This window comes from Hordeum vulgare, chromosome 3H (assembly GCF_904849725.1).
Source record: "Hordeum vulgare subsp. vulgare chromosome 3H, MorexV3_pseudomolecules_assembly, whole genome shotgun sequence".
Classification (NCBI taxonomy): domain Eukaryota; kingdom Viridiplantae; phylum Streptophyta; class Magnoliopsida; order Poales; family Poaceae; genus Hordeum; species Hordeum vulgare.
This window is the reverse complement of record NC_058520.1, coordinates 145126202-145151600: the sequence shown is the minus strand read 5'-3', so window position 1 is coordinate 145151600 and position 25399 is coordinate 145126202. Positions and strand designations below refer to the sequence as shown.

Below are 25399 nucleotides of genomic sequence, written 5' to 3'. Positions count from 1 at the left end.
AACAAAAAAGGAAATTAATTCAAAAACATAGCGTGTTTCATCTCTCATCTCCCACATTTATCTAAAGAATGACGACTAGGGTTTCCGTTTAAGTTATGTTACCGTCGGTTCCCCTCACCTTCATGTGCCTTAAGGTGCAAGCGAGGTGGCGAACCCCAATTTGGGGTTGGATGTGTTTGGGTTGGCTTTCTCTAGCCAGGGGCTTAATCTAGGTCTATGGTCTGTGGTGGCAAGGTGACGGATGTCATTGGGGCAAGGAATAAGTTATCCCCACCATATTCTCGTTCCAATGATGTTGATTGGTGTAAGTTGGCTGCATGTAAAGCTTCAGTTAGGGACATGTCTTGGATCGTGTTTAGTCTAGGTTATCTTGGACGTCGTCGTTTATGGAGTGAACTTTAACGGTCTATGTTTTAACTTTATTTTGACTTATTTCTTCATCCTGTCATGCATACCTAGCTTTGACTTCCTCGGGAAGCTAGTGAGGGAAGGTCTCTCCGGTATTTTCTAGCAAAATCTAAGATGATTATCTAGCCCATTTGTCGCGTTCTTCTTTGGGGCGGTGATCTGATCCTCAGCTCGTTGACTACGGTTTCTTGTGGCTCTAACTAACGTCGGGTCGTTGCATCAACAATGTTATCACGGTTTCGGACATTCGATCCCAAATGCAGAAGGAAGTCGACATGGATATACCATAAGTCCTTCTTTTTCCTGGTTTTGTAAACATGGTCTTGTATATATATATATATATATATATATATATATAGCCTTGACGTGAGAGAGGGAAAAAAGAAAGAAAAATAGGCATCTTTGCTTCCACTCCATGAGAAAAATCCATCTCCGGCTAACTGAAACCGTCCGTTGTTCCGCGTGAAGCCGCAGCGGAACACCGGCCGACCACCCTCCCGAAAGGAACAAAAAGACGGCGACGGAAGCTCCAAGCAGCTCCCGGACCTCTGCGGCGCTAGAAGCCACTGCGGTCGCCGTCACCGCACTTGCGGGGAGAACACTCGCACGCGGAGGGAGACCCCTCCACTCCAATGGCGGTGATCACCGCGCCGCCGCATCCTCCCCTCGCCGTATTCGCCGCTGCGCCCTGCCACGGAGTGCGCTTCCGCCGCGCTCCACTCATCCGCGTGGCGGCCTCCTCCTCCTCGTCGTCTTCGGCTTCCTTCTCCTCGTCCTCCTCTTCCTCCTACGGAGGTGGTGGGGGCGAGGCCGGGGGAGGGGGAGGAGGCGAGATCCACTACGTCTCGCCGCCTCCCCCGCCCGCCACGCCCTCTGGGGCACCCGTGTACGTCACGCTTCCAGCCGACGCCGTGGGTGCAGGGGGGCGCGTGGCGCGGAGGCGCGCCATGGCGGCTTCGCTCGCCGCGTTGGCGAGCGCCGGGGTGACGGGGGTCGCGGTGGAGTTGTGGTGGGGCGTCGTGGAGCGCGGGGGACCTCGGGAGTACGACTGGGCCGGGTACCTCGACCTCGCCGCCATGGCGCGGCGCTACGGGCTCCGCGTGCGCGCCATCCTCGCCTTCCACCAGTGCGGCGCCGGGCCACATGACCAATTCTGGTGCGCCCCGCTTCTCCCCTCTGCTCTAAGCATGCCTATTTTCTCTTTCTATTTTCTCTTAGATTTTCCACATGTATATGCGTGTGAGCTGAACAACTTTGCTGCCAAATGTAAATGAATTGACATTTGTGGGGGTTTAGAGACACAATGGTGAAGCTCTCCTGGTAAATATCTAGGGCGAAGGCTGCATTTTAAACCGTTTCGTTGGCCTTTATGAGAGAGAATAGTTGTGAATTTTGATTGGTTATGTCATTGTGATTGTGCTCTATGAAATTTGAGGAGATCGGTACAATGCATGATCACAAGAGTGTGCATATCTGAACATTTGAATGCTGCAGCCAAATCAGAGACTTATCTGGTGGTTTTTGCAAGTGCTTATCTGGTGTATCAGCGGAACTACCCTTTTTTTAGAACATGGAAGTAGAGCTTTCCAGATGGAGATGTTGCATGTTGACCCTGGGGCAAAGGAAGGAAACAATGAGTCGTCTCACAGGAGCAAGAGTTGTTGTGTCATAACAGCAGAGTCATGGAGGTGGTGAATGGAAATGCATTGAGGATGTGATCCTAGCCTAACACGCTTTAATGTAAATAACTAGATATTTACATGTTGAGCAAATTCATGTTTTTCTTGAGACTCGGTAATCTCTGATGGCCACAACTCGGCATTTTGTTTTGATATATGAACATGCCTGTTGCAAGGACTGAAGAAGTATTTAATCGTGTTTGTGCCATTTTAAACCATGTTCAAGGGCTGAGAATTCGACCAAGATGAAATGCTAATTTACAGTTTTTCTTTTCCAAAGATGACATGCAATTAATCGCCCCGCAAAACATTAAATTTTATCTCCATGCAAGTGTCATTATAGCTCATGGCATATTAATTTAGGAAGCTACTGTGTGTGTGTTAGCTGTCAATGTTCCAAACAATAGTATGTGGCGTGCAAGCAGGAAATTTAGCACTTGAGCATTATGCAAACGCTTATATGGCAACATATGCAGATTTCAAGTATGTCACTATATTTTAAATGTATCTTTCTGTAATGCCAAGACTGTCACAACAACAAAATGAGTCAATTGAATGACAACTCTTTCAAGTCAACAAATGGAACTTAACACTAATTCCTGTACACTTTTGGTAGGAGACAGTGGGAAAAATTCCTACTGCTTTATTAACAAAAGGAATGTGTACAAAGATTCCTACATTGGAACAATACTATAAGAGAGATTGTTTGAAAAAATATTTACAGGTTTGGTAACCAGGCCAGCTAGGCCTCAGCATATTTCTTTTTGGCCCTATGAACAACCATGATCATCTCATGCTTATACGTTTGATGCCACTTCTCGAAAGTCGGGGCTTCATTGTCAAAATCTTTTGCATTTCTTACAACTCAGATGCTCCAAGAGGCAATGGTGATAATTTCAATGGAAAAGGCAGCCTGAAGTTTAGCCCTGGACTGTCCCTGGCTCCTTCCCTTTCCAATTCTGTTCCTCCTGGGGCTCAAACTACAGCATAACTCCAACTGGAACTCAGGGAGGCCCTTCCTCATGGAAGTCATGCAGCAGCACTTCAAGCTAGAAAAAGGGCTGAAATCGATGTCAACTCCTCAATTCCTCATACAGTTGAAACTAGCCCCTTCTCCCCTCTCATATCTGCAGTTGTCAACGGCAGAAAGACCAGCCTCATATGCCCAGTTCACATCTCAGACACCTCCCAGGCAGTGTGTTATTACTAGATGATCCTTCCAGACACCCAAGCTGCCTGGTACACGTAGGTGACTTCCCACTGGACTCTGTTGTTGCTGCAACGATCACACTCTCTTTACAGCATCCAGCAGGACAGCTATTTGAAGAAAATAAAGTTTGTATATTTTACACCAGTGCAGAAAAGGTCTGACAAACCAGATGTAAATGGCCGGAATTTTTGCTCAGTAGGCAGTAGACAGCTCCCCAGCTCAACACAATTCTGCCGGAAATTTATCCTGATGCTCAGCCAGGCACCCCTGACCTGAATGAAGCCTTGAGCTTGCCAAGTGTGTGGCTAACCAATAACCCTAGGTAGCAGACTAGCAGGGACATTTGGAATGGTCCAGTCTTGCGGTTCTTTCGGCACACTCGAGCTGAATATACCATTCAGCCATGGCAATCACTTCATAAGCGACCACCCAAACCATATGATCCTCATCTCTTCTCTGGTTCCCTAAATTTATTCACACCAGTTTATCCAAACTAGCAGACCCCCTTCCCTTCATATGTAGGAAGTCCAAGTTGTAGTAGTTATGAACCCTGCTGTATTGGCATTATATGACAATGGTAGAGATACTGGCAGGAGCGACAATGTGAACTATGGCAACGTCAGCAGCAGCTTCTGTGTCATAAAACTGAAGTCCTATAATTGCGGTCCTGTGATTATAAGAATCGTGGCAGTAAGGGGGCAGAATTGGAGTTTTCATCAAACTTTTTAAGGCGTCCAGGCATTTTAAGGCGTTGGGGGGGTGCCTCAACGCCTAGGCGTTTAAAGCGCGAGGCGAGGCGACGCCTTAGTTCATTTTTGAACAAACGATGATGAATAAAATGACTAGACATAAATAGTCGAAATACCTTGAATTTTCTGGTTGTTGAGTCCACACAGCATCCATTTTTTCCATCATTCTTCCCGTTTCTTTCTTCCACAATAGAAATCTGCATAAAGATGGAACGTACATGGTTAAAACTTGACTTAAGTACTTAACAGACCACCATTAAGGAAAACAGAGAGTAAATGGGAGTACAAGTGCAAAAGCAAATAAGATGACAAACATGAGTGCAAAAGCAAATAGGTCTAGCTCTCCACATTCCACAACCACAAGTCCACAGCACAAAATAAATTAGGTTCACAAATCACAACATAAAATAGGTTCCAAACAGGCAAACACAATGAACTCATAAGCAAGGCTGTCCACTCTCAATGCTCAATAGCCATCATCGAACTCATCCATGGTAGCATTTGTGTTGTCTTCACCATCTTGGTCAGCACTAGTTGGATCTTCTTCATCATCAGTCACATCAACATCATCTTGAGGAAAGCCTGAATCATCATCCTCTCCATTGGGGATACTTGAGTGTTGTTATTGGTCATCGTCTTCATCATCTTCATGATGAAATGTTTGTGATGGAGCAGACCTTTTGCGCTGCCTCTCGTACTGGATATTGGCATTTGAGTGCCTCCTTTCCATGGTTGTAGCTCTAGGAAAACTGCGACCTTGCAGCGACGAACTTGCACCAACAGCCTCATCAACAAGCTCCCATGAAATGTCATTGGGACACCCTCGAGCACATTGGGCTGGAGGTATTGTTGGGTCAACCCACTCATTGCCCCAATCAAAATCCTCAATGATAAGAGGACCATAGCTTTTGTCACCCATCTTCTCACGCCTCTTTTTAAACCTAGCCATGTTCTTCCGGTTGTATGAAACAAAGACATTGTCATTCAATCTTTGAACTTGTAAACGGTTCCTTTTCTTTGTGTGGATCTACAAATAGCAAATAGAGTGAATAAAGAGAAAGAAGTTAACTTGCTGAAATTAACTTGCTCTTGCTGAAATAAAGAGAAAGAAGCTACTCACAAATTCAAATGTGCTCCAATTCCTCTCACAACCGGATGATGAAGCACAAAGACTAACAATACGCTTTGCAAACCTTTGTAGCTCAATTGGTCGACCACCATATGAACACCACCAATCAACTTAAATGGTAAAAACCCAAATGCATTAGGAGTTTGCATAGAAAATAACTTGCTGAAATTAAATAGCTTTTCTTGCTGAAATTAACTTGAGTTGACTTTCGAGTTTTTTTTTTCTGAAATGCCTTGGATTGCCATCACATTAGCGAAGGTTCCTCGCTGGTCCTCATAGAGAACAGATTGTGTATCAATCTTCTTGCGAGTTTTGACATCAAGTACCATTTTTGCAAGGACATCATTAAAGCAGCTTCTTAGCTCCCCAACTAGGGCATCATCACCCCTCTTGACAATAGAGAAGAACTTTCCAGGGTTCAAAGGCATAAGATTGCCTCATCTATTAATTAAGATTGCCTCATCTATTAATGGCTTTGTTGTGACATTTTTTCCCAAAACAAAGGCATAAGATTGCCTCATCTATTAATTAAGTAGAGTTTTACAAGTGCCCCTCAAGATAAAGCATGCCAATTACTCGCTTGCCTCGTTGAAAATCTTTTGCCTGAAAACGCGGGAGTTTCTCTCGTTCCATATTTTCCAAGAGACAAGTATGCTGAGAGAAGCCATGTCTCGTCTATTGGGGTTTTGCATGCCGGTTCTTTTATCCCACCAATCCTGGATGGAGCCCTCCAAATGCCAAGGGTATGTATCCATGTGCACAAGATCTAGCCTCTCGATGACCAAGTTCCAAAGTCTAAGGGTGCAGCTACGCTTGAAGAAGAGGTGAGCCCCGGTTTCTTGCTCCCTTTTACAAAGAGGGCAAAGGCTGCAATTCGTCCACCCACACTTTGCCAACCTATCGACAGCCAAATTGGACTTGCAAAGCTAACCACGGAAAAACTTGACGTTTGGCGGAGCCCAAAACTTCCAAACCATGTGGTCCATTGCGGAGAGGGTCATGCCCAAGAATTGAGCCTGATAATAGCATCTGCAACCGGACGCCCCATAGCCCCCTATACGTCTGCGGACCGTGACCGGTCATGCATCAAAATTCCACCTCCACAACCATCTCCCTCAAACCAACTCCTCAAATCCTTACTTATCCCATGCCGCGTTAGACTCACAACGTAGGTTGAACACACATGCCATCGGACTACCAAAAATTGACATGTTCTAGTAACTATGAGTGACAATGGAAGTTCATCCATGGTCGTCCTTCCCCTTGCCGTCTTCGTTGTAGAAGTAGCGGTCGAAGACGCAAAGGGATTGAGGCGGGTCTGTTCACTATCAGAGTTGTCCAATCAGTCGCTGTCTTCCTCCTCCTCTTTGGGGGGGCAGTCCGGCCATGGTACGGTCCGCCCGGCTTTGCTCCCGTGCGAGGGCTCGCATTGTCCTCCTTTGCCACTTCTCGATGATGCGGACACGGAGGGCTTCCTCATTGTTGCCCAAGTCGGCGTGCGACTCCGCCTCCGCTTCGAGGGTTGCCGTGGCTTCCCACGCCTCGATGCTCACACGGTGGGCATGCCGCGCCTCCTGGCCGGTTGGGCCGTAAACCATGCCAGTATTGACCTCCGACTTGGGGCCCAAGCTGCGGGGACGAAGTGCCACCATTTGCGTGAATGTAATAGATTCTGTCAGATCGACTGCGATCGGGTGCATTCCTCCGGGGAGTGGCGGAGAGCCATGCGGACGGCCATCTCCTCCTCGTCCCTGCATGGAACGAGGTCCCAGTCGACGGGTTGGAAGATCTTGGGGTCGGATCCGCTGCCCGCCGTGCTGAACAGGAGCTTGGGGGCGGAGTGGAGTGTCTATGGACGAATATATGTGGGGTCGGGGTGGTCCATAGTGGGCCGGATCCAATGTGGCGGACGCGCCTGGGAGCGTCCGGGCGTCCCATATTCGCCCCACATATGGGCTGGATATGGGGGTTGCCGGTCAGCCCGGACATTTGGGCTGCATTCAGGGAGTCGGTTGGGTGGCTTTTTCTGTCCGGGCAGGCCGCCCGGGCGTTTGGAGCGAATATGGGGCGTCCGGTTGTTGATGCTCTAAGTGGTAGCCAACGAGTATATCCCATCATTTGAGTGCTTCCACACATGTCGTCTTCGGTTTGCTCGTCAAGGTGGAAGTCATGCACAAGCATCCAAAGAGTGAAGATCTCCTAGATGTGGTCAACGGAGACAACGGTGGAAGGATTGATCTTTGGAATCCAAGCATTGCCCTTAAGGGCCTCACGCACTTTCCATTTTTATTTTTATTTTGCCTCGAGGCCTCGAAGATTAGGATGCAATATCCTTGGATTTGTGCCCAAGTAGCCAAGGGGAGCTCCAAAAAGGTGTTTTTGCACCATTTCCAATGGTGATGGTGGTGAAAACATAGAAGAAATCAAGGTCCTCGTCATTGCATGGGTTTCCCAACCCCACCAACAACCTATTTGGCTCCTTCCATTCATACCAAGGCCAACGCAAACACAAAGCACGAGCAAATTTGTCGGTGTTGAGTACTCCGAGGCCACCATACTCACGCGGGCGGCAAACAGCCTCCCAATTGACCTTGCACTTTGCGTCGGCCATCTTGTCTGAGCCGGACCAAAGGAAACCCTCTCAAGCTTGTTGAGATTTTGAAGTGTGCTCGGAGAGACGATGAGGAATGCGATGAAGTACACCGCTTGGGAGGTGATGACGGACTTGACGAGGGCTGTGTGCCCAATGGTAGTAATGCTTTGCCCCTCCCAAGTGACCAATTTTCCGGCCGCTTTGTCTTCAAGGAATTGGAAGTCCCCCTTCTTTAGTTGGCAAACTGAAAGGGCAAGGCCGAAGTATCCCATTGGGAATGAAGTTCTAGTTGCCGGCAAACTTTGAAGATCCTGATGTACTGGCAGGCTATAACCAATCTCAAATCCTTATCTATTTATCTGCCTGCTGCTTGTCCACCTTGCAAGCCATGTTTGCAGGCTCTGATACTTGCTGTGTGCCCGTTGCTGCGAAGATTTAAGGGGTTATTCACTGATGGAAGAGATTGTCATTGACGACTAGGCGTTGCGGCCGGCAGTTAGATGCGTGGCAATGGGGTAGAAGAGTGAGTCTGCAGGGATTGCGAATAGCAATTGGTGGATAGTGAATTAATTTATTTCTTGCCTACTGAACAATGTAGACCTGACTCTCCCTTTATAGATGACTTTTCTCGAATGCACGTCGAACTCTCGTCATTGAGTATTAGAAAAGGAGTGTAAAGTAAGCGTGAAGATTTACAAATCACTGACGGTATCCTCGATCAAAAAACAAGGAGCATGGACCCAGAAAGAACTAAAAGCCTAATTAAGCAAAACTGCTGAAAGATAGCAAAAGGAAAAAAAAATAAAAATCAAACTAAGCTAAAGAAGAAAGGCTAAGCTAATCTAAACAAATCCCCCCCCCCCCCCCCCCCCCCCCCCCCCGGGGTCAGTACACCGCACGTGCAGTAGCAGTTCCTGCTAGCTTCCATAGGTCTGCCCTGTGCAGCACAACATTGTCCATAGATGACTTGCATCTTAATACAAGAACTCCCTAATATGGACTCCGAGCATGCATGGACTCAAATATTAGTATGTCCTCTTTCTGGACTATTTCTTAATCATCTTGATTGCTTTTGCTCCATTGACTGCTCCTGCTCCTTCATTTTCTAGCTCTGCTGCTCCTGGTGCTCCCACCGGTCTGCGCAGCATGGTGACAAAGGAGCGAAATGAAGTATGACTTAAAGATTTACAATCAAGGTGACTAAAATCTTAAAACAAGATGAGCTCATCTTCGTGCACATAATGATGATAGTGATTGCTACAAAGACAATGATTATGATGGGTGACAAAGAGGATCTGTTTTTCTTACACTGGGAATTACTGAAAGCCATCCTAGGTCTAGTTTCCTGTCTATTTGAATAAGAGATTTGTACATTATATTTGATCTACCTTTGGTGGTCAAGTCTTACTATATATGCCCCCCCTGCATCACAATCATCTAGCATTCCCTCATAACAACTGTGAGAGTCTGAAGAATTCTTAGGGACTGTTTACTCATCAGCACAATTCTTGGCCCAAGTTGTCATACGAAAATGTGGGTCCATCCCAAATTGATACACGCCTTCCAAAATGGTAAAACTGGATGTTACTTGGTGTATGACATTTAGTGATGCCTTTCCACAGCTGCTTTAATTAGTGAACCGTGGCAGAAAAAAATGGTTTCCAGCATGCTAAATGCGTCAGCAGTTACACACTCTTCACGATCGACCGATGTTGGTGGTAGTATTGAACTTGGAACATTTATTCAGTATAATATACTGAATAAATCTGTATGAACTACGACGCCACATGTAATTGTGTCAGAATTCACTCAGTAAAATGACTTGATTATTTTTCCACACTGCGACGTTCACTATATTGCTTTTTCAATTTAGTTGTTTAATCTTGCAATATGCAAGCATTCTTTTTGCTGCCATAGTGACAAGTGAGAATACGCTGAGAATTGCATTTATGCACAAGATTTCCTATTTCTGTTGTTTCTGAAAAAAAAAATACCTACTACAGGGTCCCTCTTCCACAATGGGTTCTTGAGGAGATGGAGAAGATGCCAGACTTGTCATATACTGATAGATATAAACAGAGAAACAAGGAATACATCTCATTGGGATGTGACATTCTTCCACTTCTGAAGGGGAGATCACCTATGCAAGCTTATGCTGACTTCATGAGGAGCTTCCGCGACAATTTCAAGGAGTACCTTGGGGCCATAGTGACGGTTTGTGCTCTCCTTTTATATTTAAGTGTATCATACTAATTTTACACCAGCAAGAAGTTGTAAGCCCTTTGTATTTATTGCTTTTCAGGAAGTTCAAGTTGGAATGGGCCCAGGAGGCGAGCTTAGGTATCCATCATGCCCAACCGAGAAGCTAAATCAGCCAGGCAGCTCATCTGAACTTGGGGAATTTCAATGTTATGACAAGGTATACAGTGAAAGAAGGCCCCTGATCTTATCACTTCAATATGGAAAGTTTTTACATTTTTGGTAAACATTCATTTTTGGGGGGCGTATATGATGATTTTCCGCAAGTACAAGCCCTGGTATATGACACAGGTTGATACTCACCCTGTTTAAATCAACTATAATTTGTTAGTGAGCAAACTTATACGTGAGTTCGAACTTATAAAGTCTTCAAATGCACTTGGTACGCAGTTCAGCTTATATCAGACTTCTGTGTGTATGATGGCTTTAGTTTATTCAACAATCAACAGGGCCAAGACCGCAAGACTGAGTTGTCCTTTTGGCCTCGGCTTCGGTTTGTAAGCTCATGATCTGAAGCCAAAGCAATGGCCACATGCTAATTACTTACTCCCTTTGATCCAAAATAAGTGTCGTGATTTTATTTCGAATTTGAACTGAAACAACAACGCTTATTTTGGATCGGAGGGAGTACCTCGTATGTTTTTTGAGGAATTACTGAACTAGATCAAAAAAATAAAAAACACATGCATTTTCTTAGGTTAACAAAAATGGCTTTTTGTTATGAGATGGCAATCTCCTTTGTGTTATCGTTATTTCGCTAGCATATGGCTCTTCTGAAGGGCTAGCATGAAAAGATAGTGTTCTGAACATCTGATCACTTTGCTCTGATGTACTTGGGACAGTTCATGCAAGCATCATTGAGTGCTTATGCGAGGATTCTCGGGATTCAAGAGTGGGGAGGTGGTGGTCCAGCTGGCATAGATAGCACGCGGCAGAACCCGGAAGAGACAAACTTTTTCCGTGCAAAAGGAGGATGCTGGAATACACCTTATGGCCGATTTTTCCTCGAGTGGTATTCAGGAATGCTTCTTCTCCATGGAGAGAGGTTATGCGCGGTCGCTGATGCCGTCTTTTCTGGCACCGGCGTGACCATCTCGGGGAAGGTTTCCGGCATACACTGGCACTACTACACATGTTCACACCCATCTGAGCTGACAGCCGGCTACTACAACACATTGCTAAGAGACGGCTATCTCCCCATCGCCCAAATGTTCTCTCGACACAGAGCCGCCCTGTGCTGCGGCTGTTTTGACCTGAGGGATGCGGAGAGAAGCAGTCCTCAGAGCAGCCCCGAGGGCACTCTCCGGCAACTCATGGCCGCCGCTAAGGTATGCAATCTCCCTCTCAACGGCGAGAACTCGGTGCCGAGGCTGGACGACGCGTCGCTGAGCCAGGTCGTCAGAAGCTCGAGGCTCTACTCGGGCGGCACCTCGGGCGCGTCTTTCTCCTTCAACTATGTCAGGATGAACAAGAGCCTGTTTGAGTCGCACAACTGGAACCGGTTTACGAAGTTCGTCAGGAAGATGTCGGATGCCAGAACCTTTCTGGCTAGGCTGAACTTCAGGAGCGGACAGCAATGCCTGCCTTCAATGTCAGTTGTTTGGGTCGCTAGCCGGGCCTGCGCATACACATGATTTTTTGCTGTGTGTCAAGCATGTACCTGTAATCTTAATTATAGATGATTCAAGAAAGAAAATGGAAGAAAACTTCCAGTGGGTTGGTTGTTGTATTCTCATGCTTATTCCAGTTTGATTGAAGCTTCTGCCTCACATGTGCTAGCTGACTAGCTCCTCACCGAATCTTAGATTTTTTTTTCCCCACCTTTTTGTGCTCTAAAGTGACGGTCAATAGCTACACATTTTTCTCAGCAAATACCTACACCAGTACTACAATTTATCTTTGAGGTTCTGCTACAAATTCACTACTACGTGGAACGCCTCAGTGCACATATACTAGTAGTAATAAAAGTGCAGAAATCATTTGTTCTCCAGTTCTGGTCTATCTATGAGCTGTCATCTGAAAACGGCGGCCTTCATCTTCCCACAAACTGCAATATCATCCATTTATCCACATAGGCCCTAATCATGCATGCCTCGCACATGTGGCATTAAAGGAAATAAACACTCCAGCTGGAAATCTCTCTTGTTTGTTCTGAAAAATGAGCGACGCAACACAAGCAACAGCTCCTGAACATGCTGGATGGAAAATAAGTCTCTGTTAGCAGCTGGATTTTGGACACCAATAATTCTATCCAAATAATAAGTGTCACACATATGGGACGAAGCACTTCGAACCTGATGTATTTACAACTAAAGTTGCAATCAGAAAAGAAAAAGAAAAAAGCAAAGCAAAAGAAAAACTGAAACTTGCCATCTGAAAAAGAAGTTGCCATGTAACACAATAAAGTTGTCATCCTTGTATCACTAAACTTGCCATCAAAACCATTCGGAGCTATCATGTGTTCGTATCACACGTATGAAACTTGTCAAGGTCCTAATTCTATCAGAGCAACAAGCCAATACTTATTCCGTCTCACAATATAAGATTTTCGGGGAACGCTACGCGTCCGCCGGATGATTTCTAAAAATAATCTGTCACCTAGCTAGCTGTCGGATGCCCGAGCTAACAGCCGTTTGATCTAACGCGCCCGCATCCCGCCGCATGGTCAGTAGTTATTTTCTGAAACGACGCTCGAGTTGCAGAAACTTTCGCTTTGTTGCAAGAAATAAACTTTGGATCTGTTAATTCCTAAAACAACGGTCGAGTTTCAGAAACAATTTGCTTGTTGCAGAAATTTTTTTTTCTTCGTTTATCTGTAACATAGGTATTTTTACGGAAGAATTTTTTACAGCAACACTCGAGTTTCAGGAATTTTTGCAAACAAAGTCAGGTTGCAGAAGCACTACCCCAGCCGGGATCCGGTCTGGCGCGGGGAGGCAGGGCCGACGCGAGTCGGCCGGCGGCAGGAACGCGACGGCGATGGCTGGGGGCTCCGGCGCCGGTGGCTGGGGTTCCGGTGGCGGCAGGATCGGCCGACGGCGACGCACCACGGCGGGGCATGCGGGACCGGTGGCGGCGGGGCCGCAGCAGGCCAGCAGCAGAGGGGGCGGCGGGGCTGCAGCAGCCGACGGCGGAGGGGCGGCGAGCCACAGCAGGCCGGCGACGCGAGGTCGTCGGGGCGGAGGCACGGACTGGACAGTTTCTCTGAAACAACTGCTCAGTTTCAGAAACTGTGCTCCAGTTTCAGAAATCGATTGATGCGGGGTTAGATGGAGTAAGATCCGACGGACGAGGAAGCGGTGGACAGTTTATTTGGATCCGCCGGTGGAAGGTAAGAGTTTCCCTTTTATTATAGTACTGAGGGAGAACAAAATAGCTCATGTTTATGTGTTTCTGAAAATACAATGAAAGTTAAACTTATTTTCCTCGGAAAAAAATAAGTTTTCACAACAGGGGACAATGAACCAAACAAAGACTCAAAAACCTCAAACTCAAGAGGAACCGAAAGTGAATAACAGAAGTGAATAAAAGGAACTAACTTCCAAAACTGTTCAATTTCGGCACAACAAAAGTGTCATATTACAACAACTTCAGTTCTTAACTGTACCCCCAGGACTTCCTGCACCACGTGCTAAATATGTACATCATCGACAACACGCGCATCTTGCAACGTTACACATATTCTTACAAGAAAAAAAATTGGTGCTTCAGTCGAACACAGTAAAGCTGCTAATGCTATCTAGCAACACGACTAGCTTAACAACATGTAAAAACTGACCTCCTGGAACAACTTGTACATACCCATTGAAAAAAAAAAGTTAAAAATGTTGATCTGGGTATCAACCGGAGCTTCCACAAGAACTACCAATGTGGGCCGCGACATCGCTAACCAATAGCCTGATAACATGGGTACCAGAATGCCGGGAGATTTCTATGCATTCTTCCAAGTCCGCATTGCAAGCCAACTTCACCCACTCGTGATCATCGTCAAGGTACTTGATATCAAACATGCCAGCATCCATCCTCAGCCTTTTGGCAACCTCATCTTTCAATGCCATAACGCTGCTAGAACACGGGAAGCGGAACCTTACAATGTCTTCCTTAAAGCTCGCCTTTATCGTCACAGTACCTGAATTTCGCATTGGCCCAAAATTGCTGGGAGGCGCTAACATTGGTTGGCCAATTGCTGAACCGAAGAGATTCTTCAAATCCTTGGAACTACCAGAATCCTCAATGAGCATCCTGGAAAGTGGTAGCTCTGGTTCTTGGAAAGGTTCTTTTGTGAACCCTTCCGGATTCGGTTGTGGTTCTTGTGGTTCCAAGAACATTGAAGCAATAGGCTGGCAAACAAATGTCTGGTTTGCGGGGCTTCCCTGACATGAGCCCTCCGAAGTGCGTGAATTTATACTGCCTTCTCCCGATGAGCTTCTCGAGAGAGAAGCTTTGTCTGCTTCAAGTTGAGCATTGTTGCCAGTGTCTGCAAACCCTTGCTGGGACATGAGTCCACCAAAGTGGCTACCATTTTCTTGTGACTTTTGTAAAGATGAATCTCTGTCACCGTCAACAGCACGATTTGAATGTTCTGCTTTACTTTCACTTGCTTTCTCCTTATTGAAAGAATCTGATGAAGGACCAACGGGAATAGTAGGGAGAGGGCCTGTGATAGATGTCAGATTAAATGCCGCGTCTGAGCCTTGAACAGACTCAATTACTTGCTTTAACTTCGAGAGAGACCGGTTGACCTTGTTGATTTTTCGGGATGGCCAACGAGAAATCCCATGTTGCCTGCAGATGCGCTTCATGGTTGTGGGACACACTGTCAAATCGGAAAAATAATTAGCTAATGCCAAGATCCAATAGTGAACCCAACAGGGTTATTACAGTTGCAAGATTAAACGTTCAATGCATTATGCATCTACTCTCTTTTACATTAAGAAGCAAACGGGTAAAAGGAAAAAAAAGGATTTATAAATAAAGGAAGCTAGCAATCAGAAAGAGCAAGACTAAAAAAACTGAGGAACTGTCAACTTAAAAGGGTAAATATTAGAAGCGTACCACCGAGGCTTTTTGCTGCATTTTTCAGGCTTCCAGAAAAATATTGCTGAAGAACTTCTAGGCTGATTGTTTTTTCAGCTTTTCCCCGTCTCCTTTCAGGGGGTTTGCTGTTTTTGTGAAGCAATGAAGAATCAGAAGCAGCGCTACCATTTGGCCTGGAGACAGATGTGCCATTGTTCTGAGAGTTATCATCAGCCAACAAATGTCCCTCTGATACTTTACTATTCCCTTTATCGAACTCGTGGGCTCCTCCATGTGTATCACCTTCAGGTGACTCATGAAAACCTTCAGAGTTCTCAAAATGCACTGTCTTGAAATCTTCATTTTCAATCCTTATGACATTGCTAAGTTGAAGAGAAGCTTCGTTGGATTCTCCGTTACCAGCTACCTTTAGATTACGGAGACACTGATTGATCAGGCCTAATATAGACTCCAACAAGGCATTCTGATCATCTTCATCTTTACAACTGGGTGGCAGGAAAAACTCCAGCATATAATAATCATCACCAGTATAAGGACTTTGTAAACATATAGCAAAGCAGCCAGCCAATCCAAACATACGAGCATAGTGCACTAGGGGGTATTCCAGCTTACAAAACTGACTGATATCTTTCGAAAAGCAAGGTCTGTGATAGATAAACGCCTTGCCAGAAACTCCCTGTCCCTTTTGTAGGTGATGTTCTACACAGGCATCTCGGAATCCCCACATATGAGCATCAATCACATGAAATGCCACATCACTGGTTGACATGCAGACTTCCCCCATGCAACTTCCATCAAAGCTCAAGCAACTTTTCTTAACACCACCACCATGCGCCAACACACTTCGATACTTGCAAGGAACCCACGTTTGTGCTAAAGGAAGCTTGTGCTCTTCACATACAACTGTCAGGATCTCCAGTATCTCCACCAGGGCAGATTGACGGCCTTCATTGCAAATCTGAGTACACAACAAAGAAACACATAAATCAACCCCCCATAGTAAAAACAGCAACTGTTACTGTTCCTATTGGTTGGATGCTAACCTGAACATTTGGATGCTCCAATATCTCGGTGCTTTTAAGATTTACTGCCTGCATATAGCACAAATATTATTGCTAAGAATATAATGTCCACAATCTACATATCCAAGCAATGCCTCATGTGACATAAAAGAAACGTGATGGGACAAAGAAAACACTAACCTCAAGAGCTTTGCAGACTTTATCGACCTCATCAGCATAGTTTATCTTCTTCGATGTCATTATAAGTTCAACGACAGCAATACATGATTGAACAGAAGGATCAAAAACAGGCAAGGCAACAGTACCATGAACGTTGTAACTGATGGCATGGTTAAGGCGTGGGTACTCGGTGCTGCTATAATACTGCACATTTGGTGTCCACTCAGGCACCTTTTGCTTGTAGACACGCCCAGGTAATCCAAGCTCTCCAGCATTATCTCCGTCTACTGAAAACATGTACATCATGGATACAGCCCTGTACTGAAGCAGCCCAATGCTCTGGTGGTCAAGTACAAAGGGTTGTCCTGATGTAGTAAGCACATAGCGATCTCCACTCTTAACCGGCGCCCAAACCTGGACCAACAAGTGTTGATCTGTTGACTCCTTGAAGTACCTGAGAGCATGAGTCAGCTTCTCCTTGAACAAGCATGAGCTGTTCGTGCTATCGTCATGCAGAGCTAGGTTAAATTGCCATTTGTTGTTAAGACGTTCGGTCTTCTTAATTGGCGTGTCCGAATTCCCTAGTTAGCAGAATGGAATGCAGTATTGTAAGGGAAATGTGGCTAGGAACATAATAAATAAGAAAGGAATGCCATTAAATTAGCAATACAATTATCTATGAATCATCCATCCAGTCTAACACATTACGCTCATGTAAATATGTGACAAGCGATACCTATTTCATGAACGGAAAATATGTTGCCGAAAAGCCATAAAGTTTGTTAACTGCAACGCATGGATGCTTACAGTAAAGTGAAACAAATCAACAGTAGCACACACACAATCATCAAGCCAAGCGCATTTCTTGAAACACCAACCAACGAAATGGAGAGGTCCTAGTTTATTTAGCACGGCAAAGTACATCTCATTGTCTCCCTTGTAAAAATACTAACAATAATGTAATGAGACAAAGTAAGGCCTTATCCAACAGCTTCAACTTTGAATACAATCTAGTATGTGCGTCATACCCCACCACTAATGTATATCTAGTACTAAATACCGCTTTAGAGGCATCATACCACCACTAATAAGGGGCACCGCAAAAAAGCAGTATACGGCACTGGGTAAAGTAAATGACTCATGCAACAATAGCACAAGAAAATGACACCCTTTCTGTATGCATATATATAGTAATAATACAGTAATTGGAAAGTACCTCCATACGCCTAGTGGAATCCAATAAGCTATCAACCAATATTTTTCCAATCATTTGCATAAGAAAGCACGCATTACCCCCACGTAGTCAGACCCAGACGGAAAGCCGGGCTTGTTCACACTAATTAAACACGGCAAGCCTATCACTGCAACAAAGCTGATGAAGCTTTACAACATTTTATCCGCCTTGTTTGGATTAGCAAGCAGAAATATTCTACTATTTCCCCGAGAGATTTATGAGCCGAATCATATGCAGCCGAGAAACGTGCCAAAAGGAGCCCCCCAAAAAAGTCAAACGCAAAGCTGGGAAACTTCGCGGATCGTACAGAGAAGATAAGGACTAGGATAACAGCAAGATTCCAGCTGCCCCTCTGTTCCAGCTCTGGAGCAGAAAGATTCCGTCGGCAGGCCAAGCCAGAAATAGGAGAACAAAATCACGAACCCCTCTAATGAACGTCCCGTACGATCCAGGAAGCAGCAGACGAAGCAAGGATCGATACCAAGCGATGAAGCGAGGTATGATGAGGCTTACCGGAGCGGGCTCGGTGGCAGACCTCCTCCGCGACGGCGGCGGCGACGGCGGCAGTGTTGTCCGGCGCCGCGGCGGGCGCAGGGCCCACCTCGATGGGCATCATCTGGCGGTCGTCGAAGAGCCAGAGCGGCGAGGGCGGGGTAAGCCACGAGGAGGAGGCGACGGGCAGCGGGTGGAGCGGCGGGGAGGAGGAGACGGAGGAGAAGAAGAGGGACGTGGTGAGCGAGTCGAAGGGCCACAGGTCGCCCCCGCCGTCCGCGTGGGAGACGGAGGAAGGGTCGATGTCCATGCCGCACCGCTCGCGCGCTCCCTCCCTTCAGGCCGCTGCTGGTTGAGGTGCGGTGCGTCGGCGGCGGCGGCGGGTGAGGAGGCGGCGACGGGACGGGGAGAGGAGGAGGGGAGGCAGCGGGAGCTGGGGTGCCATATGTGGGGGAGGGGAGGGGAGGGGGGGATCAAATGTGGCTGGTGGGAGATGTGGCGGGTAGTGGACCAGAATAATATTAAGATAATGCGGGGGCGGACAAGTGGGACGGGGATCTGCTGCGGGCTCGCTTGCTACTGGGTGGAATCGCACACGCATGTCCGGAGGTGGCGATGCTATTCCTTTCCTCTTCTTCTTTTTTTCTTTTTGCTAGGGGGCTCCCGGAATCTACCCAGCACAAGTGGGCGACGGGGGTGGTGGCCCACTCGTGTCTATGATACTTCTGGCAATGTGTTCTTGTCTATCATTTGGAGATGTTCGATGATGTTCCCTGGATAAAACTATCCACTATACCGTGTTTTAGTTAGAGATAGTATGGTTCGAGTATATTGATTATTAGAAAAAGCATAAGATAAGTTAGGACTTATTCTATCTTATTTTGTACTTTAAGTTGATCATTATACTCCTAAGCTCAAGCAATACAACAATCATTTCACATATCCCTCTCCTCCCTTTTAACATGGTGTGCGACCGATCTGTCTCGTCGGTCACGGGCGCCTCCACAAGTCCCATGAAGATTGTCTCGAGTACAACGTGCCCTTCACCGATCGAGCATCAAGTTGCCGCCGTGTCGCCCTGTTGAGTCGCAGCGTCGTTGCCCCTTGGTTCTCCCGCGGCTGCACCGACTCGGCATTGCCGCTACATCGCCCCTTTGGGTTGTACTGTCGCAACACGCAGTCCTCGCGGCCCCTGAGTCACCGCTACATCGCCTCTTCGGATTGTAGCGCCATGACACGCGGTCGCCGCCGCCGCCCGAGACCATCCCCATGGCTGCACCGTCCCACGCACCGCCGCTACGCCGCCCCTTGGGCCGTCCCGTCGCGGTCCACGCCGCCGCCCCGAGGTCTTCCCGTCATCGCCCCGACCCACGCATTGTCGCTTCATCGCCCATCGGGTCGTAGCGCCGCGGTGCGCGGTCCACTCCGCCATCCCCGCGCGTCGACTTCTTGTGGTATGTGTCGCTCCATCTCCGTCGGCGTGGGAACGCCATCGTCCGCGCCGGTCTTCGTCACACTGTCGGGTTCTTCCTCGCCTTTCGAGCATCACCGTCGCGCTCCTAACTAGCCATTGTCGCCGCCGTCAGGCCGCCGCCGCCACTCTCCTTCGGCGCCGTTGTAGCTCGCTCACCCGAGCCGCGCTGCATGTCCACCCCCTTCATCTCCGTCCAGCACCAGCTCATCATCGGTGTTGTCATCGTCTACCCCGACCACTTCGTCTACTCCGACCACCGCGAGAAACATGCCCCCCACCTATTTGTGTCGCAACCATCATCGAGTCCTTCTCTGCTAGCCTCCTCGACATGGCATACAAGTTTTGTGCAGGTCCCCGTCTACGCATGCCCGATGATGGCAGCACCGTCGCGTGCTTTCGTCCCCGATGTGCTCCCAGGCCTGGAAAGACTGGAGCGGCGCATTGCCAACATCGACTTCGTCCGTTTATGCATGCCCGGTGCTAGCAACACCGATGTGTGCTTTCATCCATGATGCGTCCCCGGGCTTGGCAAACCCGACACGACGTGTCTCAACTACGTCTTGTTCCCAGCGCACCACTACTTCCACACCACCAATCGGCGCCTCCTTGCGCCCGTGGCTTCACAACGACTTCCTCGACACCAGCTACTCCGACTCTGCATCGACCACGGTGTTCTTCACACGGCTACCTCAACATCGGCCCAAAGGGCTACCGCCTTGCTTGCGCAACCTCGTCGGTTTCCACTCTAGCCACAACTTCCGCGGTGCATCGACCGTTACGACTGTGTGTGTGGGGGGGTGACCGTTGGCTTACCTTTGAATTCTTCTCCAATCTCATTGTATGTGTCGCTACCGTTGTGACTGCGGGGGATGTTGAGTATATTGATTATTAGGAAATATGAGATAGACTAGGATTTATCCTACCTTGTCTTGTACTTCAAGTTGGTCGTTGTACTCCTATATATATGTGCTCATGAGGCTCAAGCAATACAACAACTATTCCGGCTATCCCTCTCTCTCCCCTCTAATGGTATTTTAAACAATGTACTCGGAATAGCTAGTTGGTGATCGACCATGAAGGAACTCTCGCGCGTCAATGTCGACGGTTGTACAAGCTATGTCAATGGCTAAGTTATCAGTGCTCTCCATATCGCCACTCATCCTAGAGTCCTTGGCACCGCCCGCTTCACCGTCTAACCATGTCCATTTATTCATCTTTCCTTCACCCTCGCCTTTTGTCGTTGCCTCGCCTATCCCTTCTAGGTATGGAGGGCAGTGGATCAACTTCGGCATCCGCATGCTCCTTGTCTTACCGCTAGGTTTCTTCCTTGCTTTTGTCGATGCCACCACCTTCAGCTCAGTCCCAGTCTTCGTCTTCGCCATGACTAGCCATATAGTCGTCGACTTTGGCTCCGACACATAGGTCAAAGGTCATGGGTGCCCATTATCGTCTCAACCTCTCGCTCTGCCGCTTCATCTTTCTCAAGTGCTCGACCACAAACATACCCCCTTCGTTCAGAATTACTTGACGCATAAATAAATAAAATTGGATGTGTCTAAAACTAAATACATCTAGATACACTTATTTCTATGACCAATATATTTTGAGGGAGGGAGTAGGAAAGAGGAGAACGCAAGAAGATGTGAGACGAGAGGAGGGAGAAGGAGATGGGTGTGGTTTCGTTGTGGTGCCGTCCATCCATGATTTTCTTTTTCTCTCGCAACGTGTGTGTGTCTATATATATATATATATATATATATATATATATATATATATATATATATATATATATATATATATATATATATATATATGTATGTATGTATGTATATTTTGTAACATATGAGAAGTATGTGTGTGTGCATGTTGTATATATTTTCTTGGTAATTATTTTGACTGCTAAACTAGGACCCTAGTTTAACTTTCTATGTATGCGTGGACCAATTTATGTATAAACGATATTGTTATTCCCCAGTGTGAATAATTAAACAAGAGGCGGATTGAATCTTACAGGCTTTGATGCTGTCAAGAGGCTCCATTTTTATGGGAGGGGCAACTAAAGCAAAATGATATGCAATACGTGTGCTATATGTATGGTGGTCATTGTTGTTATTAAACAAGTCATGTGATTCTTTCAATCGGAAAAGCAGTGGGTTCCTTATCATACAAGTTGATGCACCCAACCAGTTGGTTTGCTGATATTTCTTTAAGCCACGAATGCTATGTGATGAAACTGAACCCCATTGACCTAGTTGCATATATACGATGGTGTGTGTCGTGTGTGTGCGCGCCTACGTAGTATCTTTCCAAGTGAAGAAATAAGTAGCCCAGCGTAATGAATATACGCACCTGTACGAGCTTTGACATTGTGAAAGCATCGTTCTGATGTAACGCAAACAGTCGGTATTGCACTGGTATTATGTAAGTATAGACTGCTACATCTACGGCGGTCATGCTGCTAATCAGACTACTACTCTGCGGATGCTTTGCGTACGAGAGAAAACAAGTAGTTCACGGCCTCTGTTTTGTCTGAGAATTGTTAAAAGGGGAGGCGAGATACAAAATGCATTTGGAGGTATGGTGCCTATGCTTTTTCACGAAGACTTTATGCAAAACGATGACGTAGCGGGTGGTACTACACATGCGATGGCCCTGTTTGGATACTCTAACTTAGCTAGAGGTTAGAGTTAGTTTCTAATTCATGACTAACCCTAAACTAACTCTAGCCAAAAAGGTGTTTGGATGATAGGGTTAGATTGACATAGTTGTACTTGATGGAGAGAGGAAAGTGATTTTTCAGTGGGTCTCTTGAGAACTAGCTCCAATTAACACCTATTACCTAGTGGATAGAGAGAAAAAAGTGACTTTTTAATAGGCCCCATGAAAACTAGCTCTAATTAGCACCTCTTGGATGGGCTAGTTTTTTTGCGTGGGTTAGATGCAACTAGCTCCAATCTAACCCTCATGTTTGGATACTTTAGAGCTATTTGAGCCCCAACTAGCTCAAACTAACTCTAGTCTATGGATCCAAACAGGGCCGATGTAGAATGCTCTAAAGCCCAAACCACCGCACACATGAGATAACCGCAGGGCACTAGCTAGAGCCTAGAGCTAGAGGACAACGTCACTCGAAGCAGCCAGATCATACTAGCACACTAGAGCTGAGAGCATCTCCAACAGTTTGCCCTCAACGCATCCGGCGAAGTGTTTTAGACGCTTACGCCGACGGTTTTTTTTGGCTTCGAGGGATTGGGTTTCCAGCCGCACCCTTAGGTTTCGGCCCCACATGTCCATAAAATTTGAAGTTCTTTTCCCACTATCAAAAAAGACGCAGGTTCGACGATCATCATGTCACAGGTCAACGATCGAAAGCCACAGATCGGCTACTAAATGCCAATGGTCCTGCGATCAAATGACAAGCTCCTCTCCTGCGGGGGTGGGAGAACTTGGCGTAGGCGTTGGGGCCGCATTGGCAATGCTCGGCGTTGTTGGCGTGGGTACCGTTGGCGTGGGCACCGTCGGCGTTGGAGCTCGCGATGTAGTCACAGTTGGCGTCGTTGTGGGCGGGGCGGCGATCGGTTTCAGCATGAGGTTCAAGACGAGGTTGTGCTCCTTCAAGTACCATGCCTTCACCGGGGGGGTCCATCGTAGCCGTGTCAGCTCCCATCTGAAACGTCGGGTCATTGTTCCTGTTCTTCGCGGCGACATTGGTCCTAAGAAGGTCGACCTTGACGTCCTGCTTGTCATCAACGCCGACCACCTCGCCTCGGACTTCTCTTGACTCATGGCATCGGCGATGCACTATTTGATCGATGAGTGCGGCCGTTCGGCAGTGGGCGTCGAGCCCCTCGCCTTCTTTGCTTTCTTGTTGCCCTCAGGCCGCCCTTCTTTGGCCCCCAAGACAGGTGCGTCCGGGTTATACACACCGTCCTTGGTCTTAACGGGAGTGAGTCAGAACTCCCTCCATTTCTCGCATGACTCGATCATTGTGAAGACATGAAGGAACTTGAAGTCGGCATCGTTGATGTCCCAACGGTACATATCGAACATTCAAACCATCTGCGCATAGCCAAGAACAATTGCCGACGAAGAACAGAGCGAAGAGCTGGGTCGGCGAGCCATGGCCATACCTGACACTCGACGTTGGCGCCGCTCTTCGGGCGAGCGATGACCTCTCTTGAAACCCATGCCACTTGTTGCAGGTTTGATGTATACTCGCCCAATGGTTTGACATGGCCTTTGTCGTCGCGATCCACGTGAATGCCGGCTGATGGGGTTATAGTCCCAGGGTAGGGTCATAGGTCTGCCCTATAGGTCCTACCCAAGGACTACCCTTCATAGGGGACAAGGCCCTTAGACAGTTCCGACTAAACTAAGGACGCCCCCATCATCCAGTCGGCGACGATCCACTCGGAGCATATCTAACGTACCGACTGGAATCCACTCTGTGCATCGTAACCTCCCAGGAGGGCAACGGTCATATGTTTTCATACACCATAACTAGCATTTAAAGCTTACGTTACCAGTAACGCCAGCGTTTACTCGCCACTACTCCACCCCTGTCCATCGGACCATTATGAAGGGCAGCACACTCTATATAAGCCGCCCTTCACCACTGGTACAGGGGTTGGCATTTGCTGTAATCCCTTAATACACTCGACACAAAGCTCCCAAGAGCACTGCGACGTAGGGATTTTACCTCCACCGTAGAGGGGCCTGAACTCATACATCCTCGCCGTAGCTAAGGCTCTGCCCATATACTTTCGTACCCCGTACTTCTATTGTCAGACTTATACCCACGACAGTTGGCGCCCACCATGGGGCAGGCGTCTAAGCGACTTGCGGCGAGTTTGCGATTTCATCTTTTCGTCATGTCATCCGGCGGAGATCTGTGCATGGGTCATGAGATCCTCTTCGGTGCACTCTCCTTCATCGCCGATGATTCGGCATGGCTTCAGGATGCGCCCCTCGACATCGAGACGCTTCCGAGTCGCGGGGCTACGCACTTCCGTGCCAGTTCCTGCGGCGTTCTTCTTCTCGAGCCATCGACCCCGGTGTCGATCTTCGCCCCCGTCACGCGCCGCAACAAGCGATCCGGTCGTTCGCGGCTCCAGCGTTGGGTGCGACACACCCTAGCGTGACAAAACATGTCCTCTCAAGTGGCGGTGCTCGAATCGGTTGTGGTCCCACGGTCATCCCAGTGCTTGGAGTCAGTTCCGACTGAACTACCTTCCGAGTATCAGGGTCACGGGCCTGCAGCCGAAGTAGTCATGGCTGATTCCCATGAAAGTCCCTCCGGGACTGGTCGGAACAAGGGTGAGATCGGAGAATCATCCGGCGCTCGTCGTCAGCACCCTCGTTCTTCCGGCCGACGCGCTCGCCAGAGCAACGTCGAGGTGTTCCGCACACCCATCCTCAACTTGGCTGCAGCCGCCAGGATCGCTGATTCTCTCCAACCGACTAATTCGGAGGCTGGTAGAGAAATCGAGCAGATCTGTGCCTTGTTACATACGGCGCAGCAGCAAAACTCGGCGGTCTCCCAGACGCACAACAAGATCCACAACAGTTCCGTTCGAGCGAACACACCTCGGTCGGTTTTCAGTCCCGACTCTCACCAGCGACGCAGAGGGGGCAACCGTTCCACGGACCCGAGTCGGAATTCGCTTTCCATTCGGTCTCATCCCGAAGATCGTCGCTGTTCGCGTACTCCTCCGCGGAGTGGGCCTTACGGACCCCGACATTACGATGATCATCGTTCGGGCGGTGGCGCGCATGATCAAAGGCCTGATGCAAGAGGGTATATCACTCAGAAGAAGGTTGATAGAAGCCGAGCCCACCGTGATGGTCACGATAGAGATCGTCCGAGTAGAAGCAGGACCGTTGTTTCTGGTCTCGAGTGTTTCAGTCGGGCCATTCGCTCGGCTGACATCCCTCCCAACTTCTGATTGGCGACG

At 47.7% G+C, this 25399-nt stretch overlaps 2 protein-coding genes across 2 annotated transcripts; one reads left to right on the top strand and one right to left on the bottom strand.

The window, feature by feature from the left end:
- The first annotated feature begins 828 nt into the window (after positions 1 to 828).
- Positions 829 to 11756, top strand: LOC123443292 (beta-amylase 1, chloroplastic-like). Its single transcript, XM_045119628.1, has 4 exons — positions 829 to 1564; positions 9772 to 9982; positions 10071 to 10187; positions 10870 to 11756. Exons 1-4 carry the CDS (start codon positions 1041 to 1043, stop codon positions 11659 to 11661), a joined length of 1644 nt encoding a protein of 547 aa, XP_044975563.1. The 5' UTR covers positions 829 to 1040; the 3' UTR covers positions 11662 to 11756.
- Positions 11757 to 13548: 1792 nt separating this feature from the next.
- Positions 13549 to 18414, bottom strand: LOC123443291 (protein NLP3). The gene is made up of 5 exons (XM_045119627.1): positions 17993 to 18414; positions 16267 to 16826; positions 16108 to 16155; positions 15083 to 16022; positions 13549 to 14843 (listed from the first exon to the last, which is right to left on the bottom strand). The coding sequence occupies exons 1-5, from the start codon at positions 18279 to 18281 to the stop codon at positions 13867 to 13869; spliced, it is 2814 nt and encodes a 937-aa protein (XP_044975562.1). The 5' UTR covers positions 18282 to 18414; the 3' UTR covers positions 13549 to 13866.
- Between the last annotated feature and the right edge of the window lie 6985 nt (positions 18415 to 25399).

What these genes read in the sequence shown, in the direction of transcription:
- LOC123443292 (XM_045119628.1), top strand. Translation starts at nt 1,041, where the DNA reads ATGGCGGTGATCACCGCGCCGCCGCATCCTCCCCTCGCCGTATTCGCC. An exon ending in GGGCCACATGACCAATTCTG is followed by an intron (nt 1,565 to 9,771) that starts GTGCGCCCCGCT and finishes TACCTACTACAG; the next exon opens with GGTCCCTCTTCCACAATGGG. An exon ending in ACCTTGGGGCCATAGTGACG is followed by an intron (nt 9,983 to 10,070) that starts GTTTGTGCTCTC and finishes ATTGCTTTTCAG; the next exon opens with GAAGTTCAAGTTGGAATGGG.
- LOC123443291 (XM_045119627.1), bottom strand. Translation starts at nt 18,281, where the DNA reads ATGGACATCGACCCTTCCTCCGTCTCCCACGCGGACGGCGGGGGCGAC. An exon ending in AAGTCTGCAAAGCTCTTGAG is followed by an intron (nt 16,156 to 16,266) that starts GTTAGTGTTTTC and finishes TGCTATATGCAG; the next exon opens with GCAGTAAATCTTAAAAGCAC. An exon ending in TGCAGCAAAAAGCCTCGGTG is followed by an intron (nt 14,844 to 15,082) that starts GTACGCTTCTAA and finishes CCGATTTGACAG; the next exon opens with TGTGTCCCACAACCATGAAG.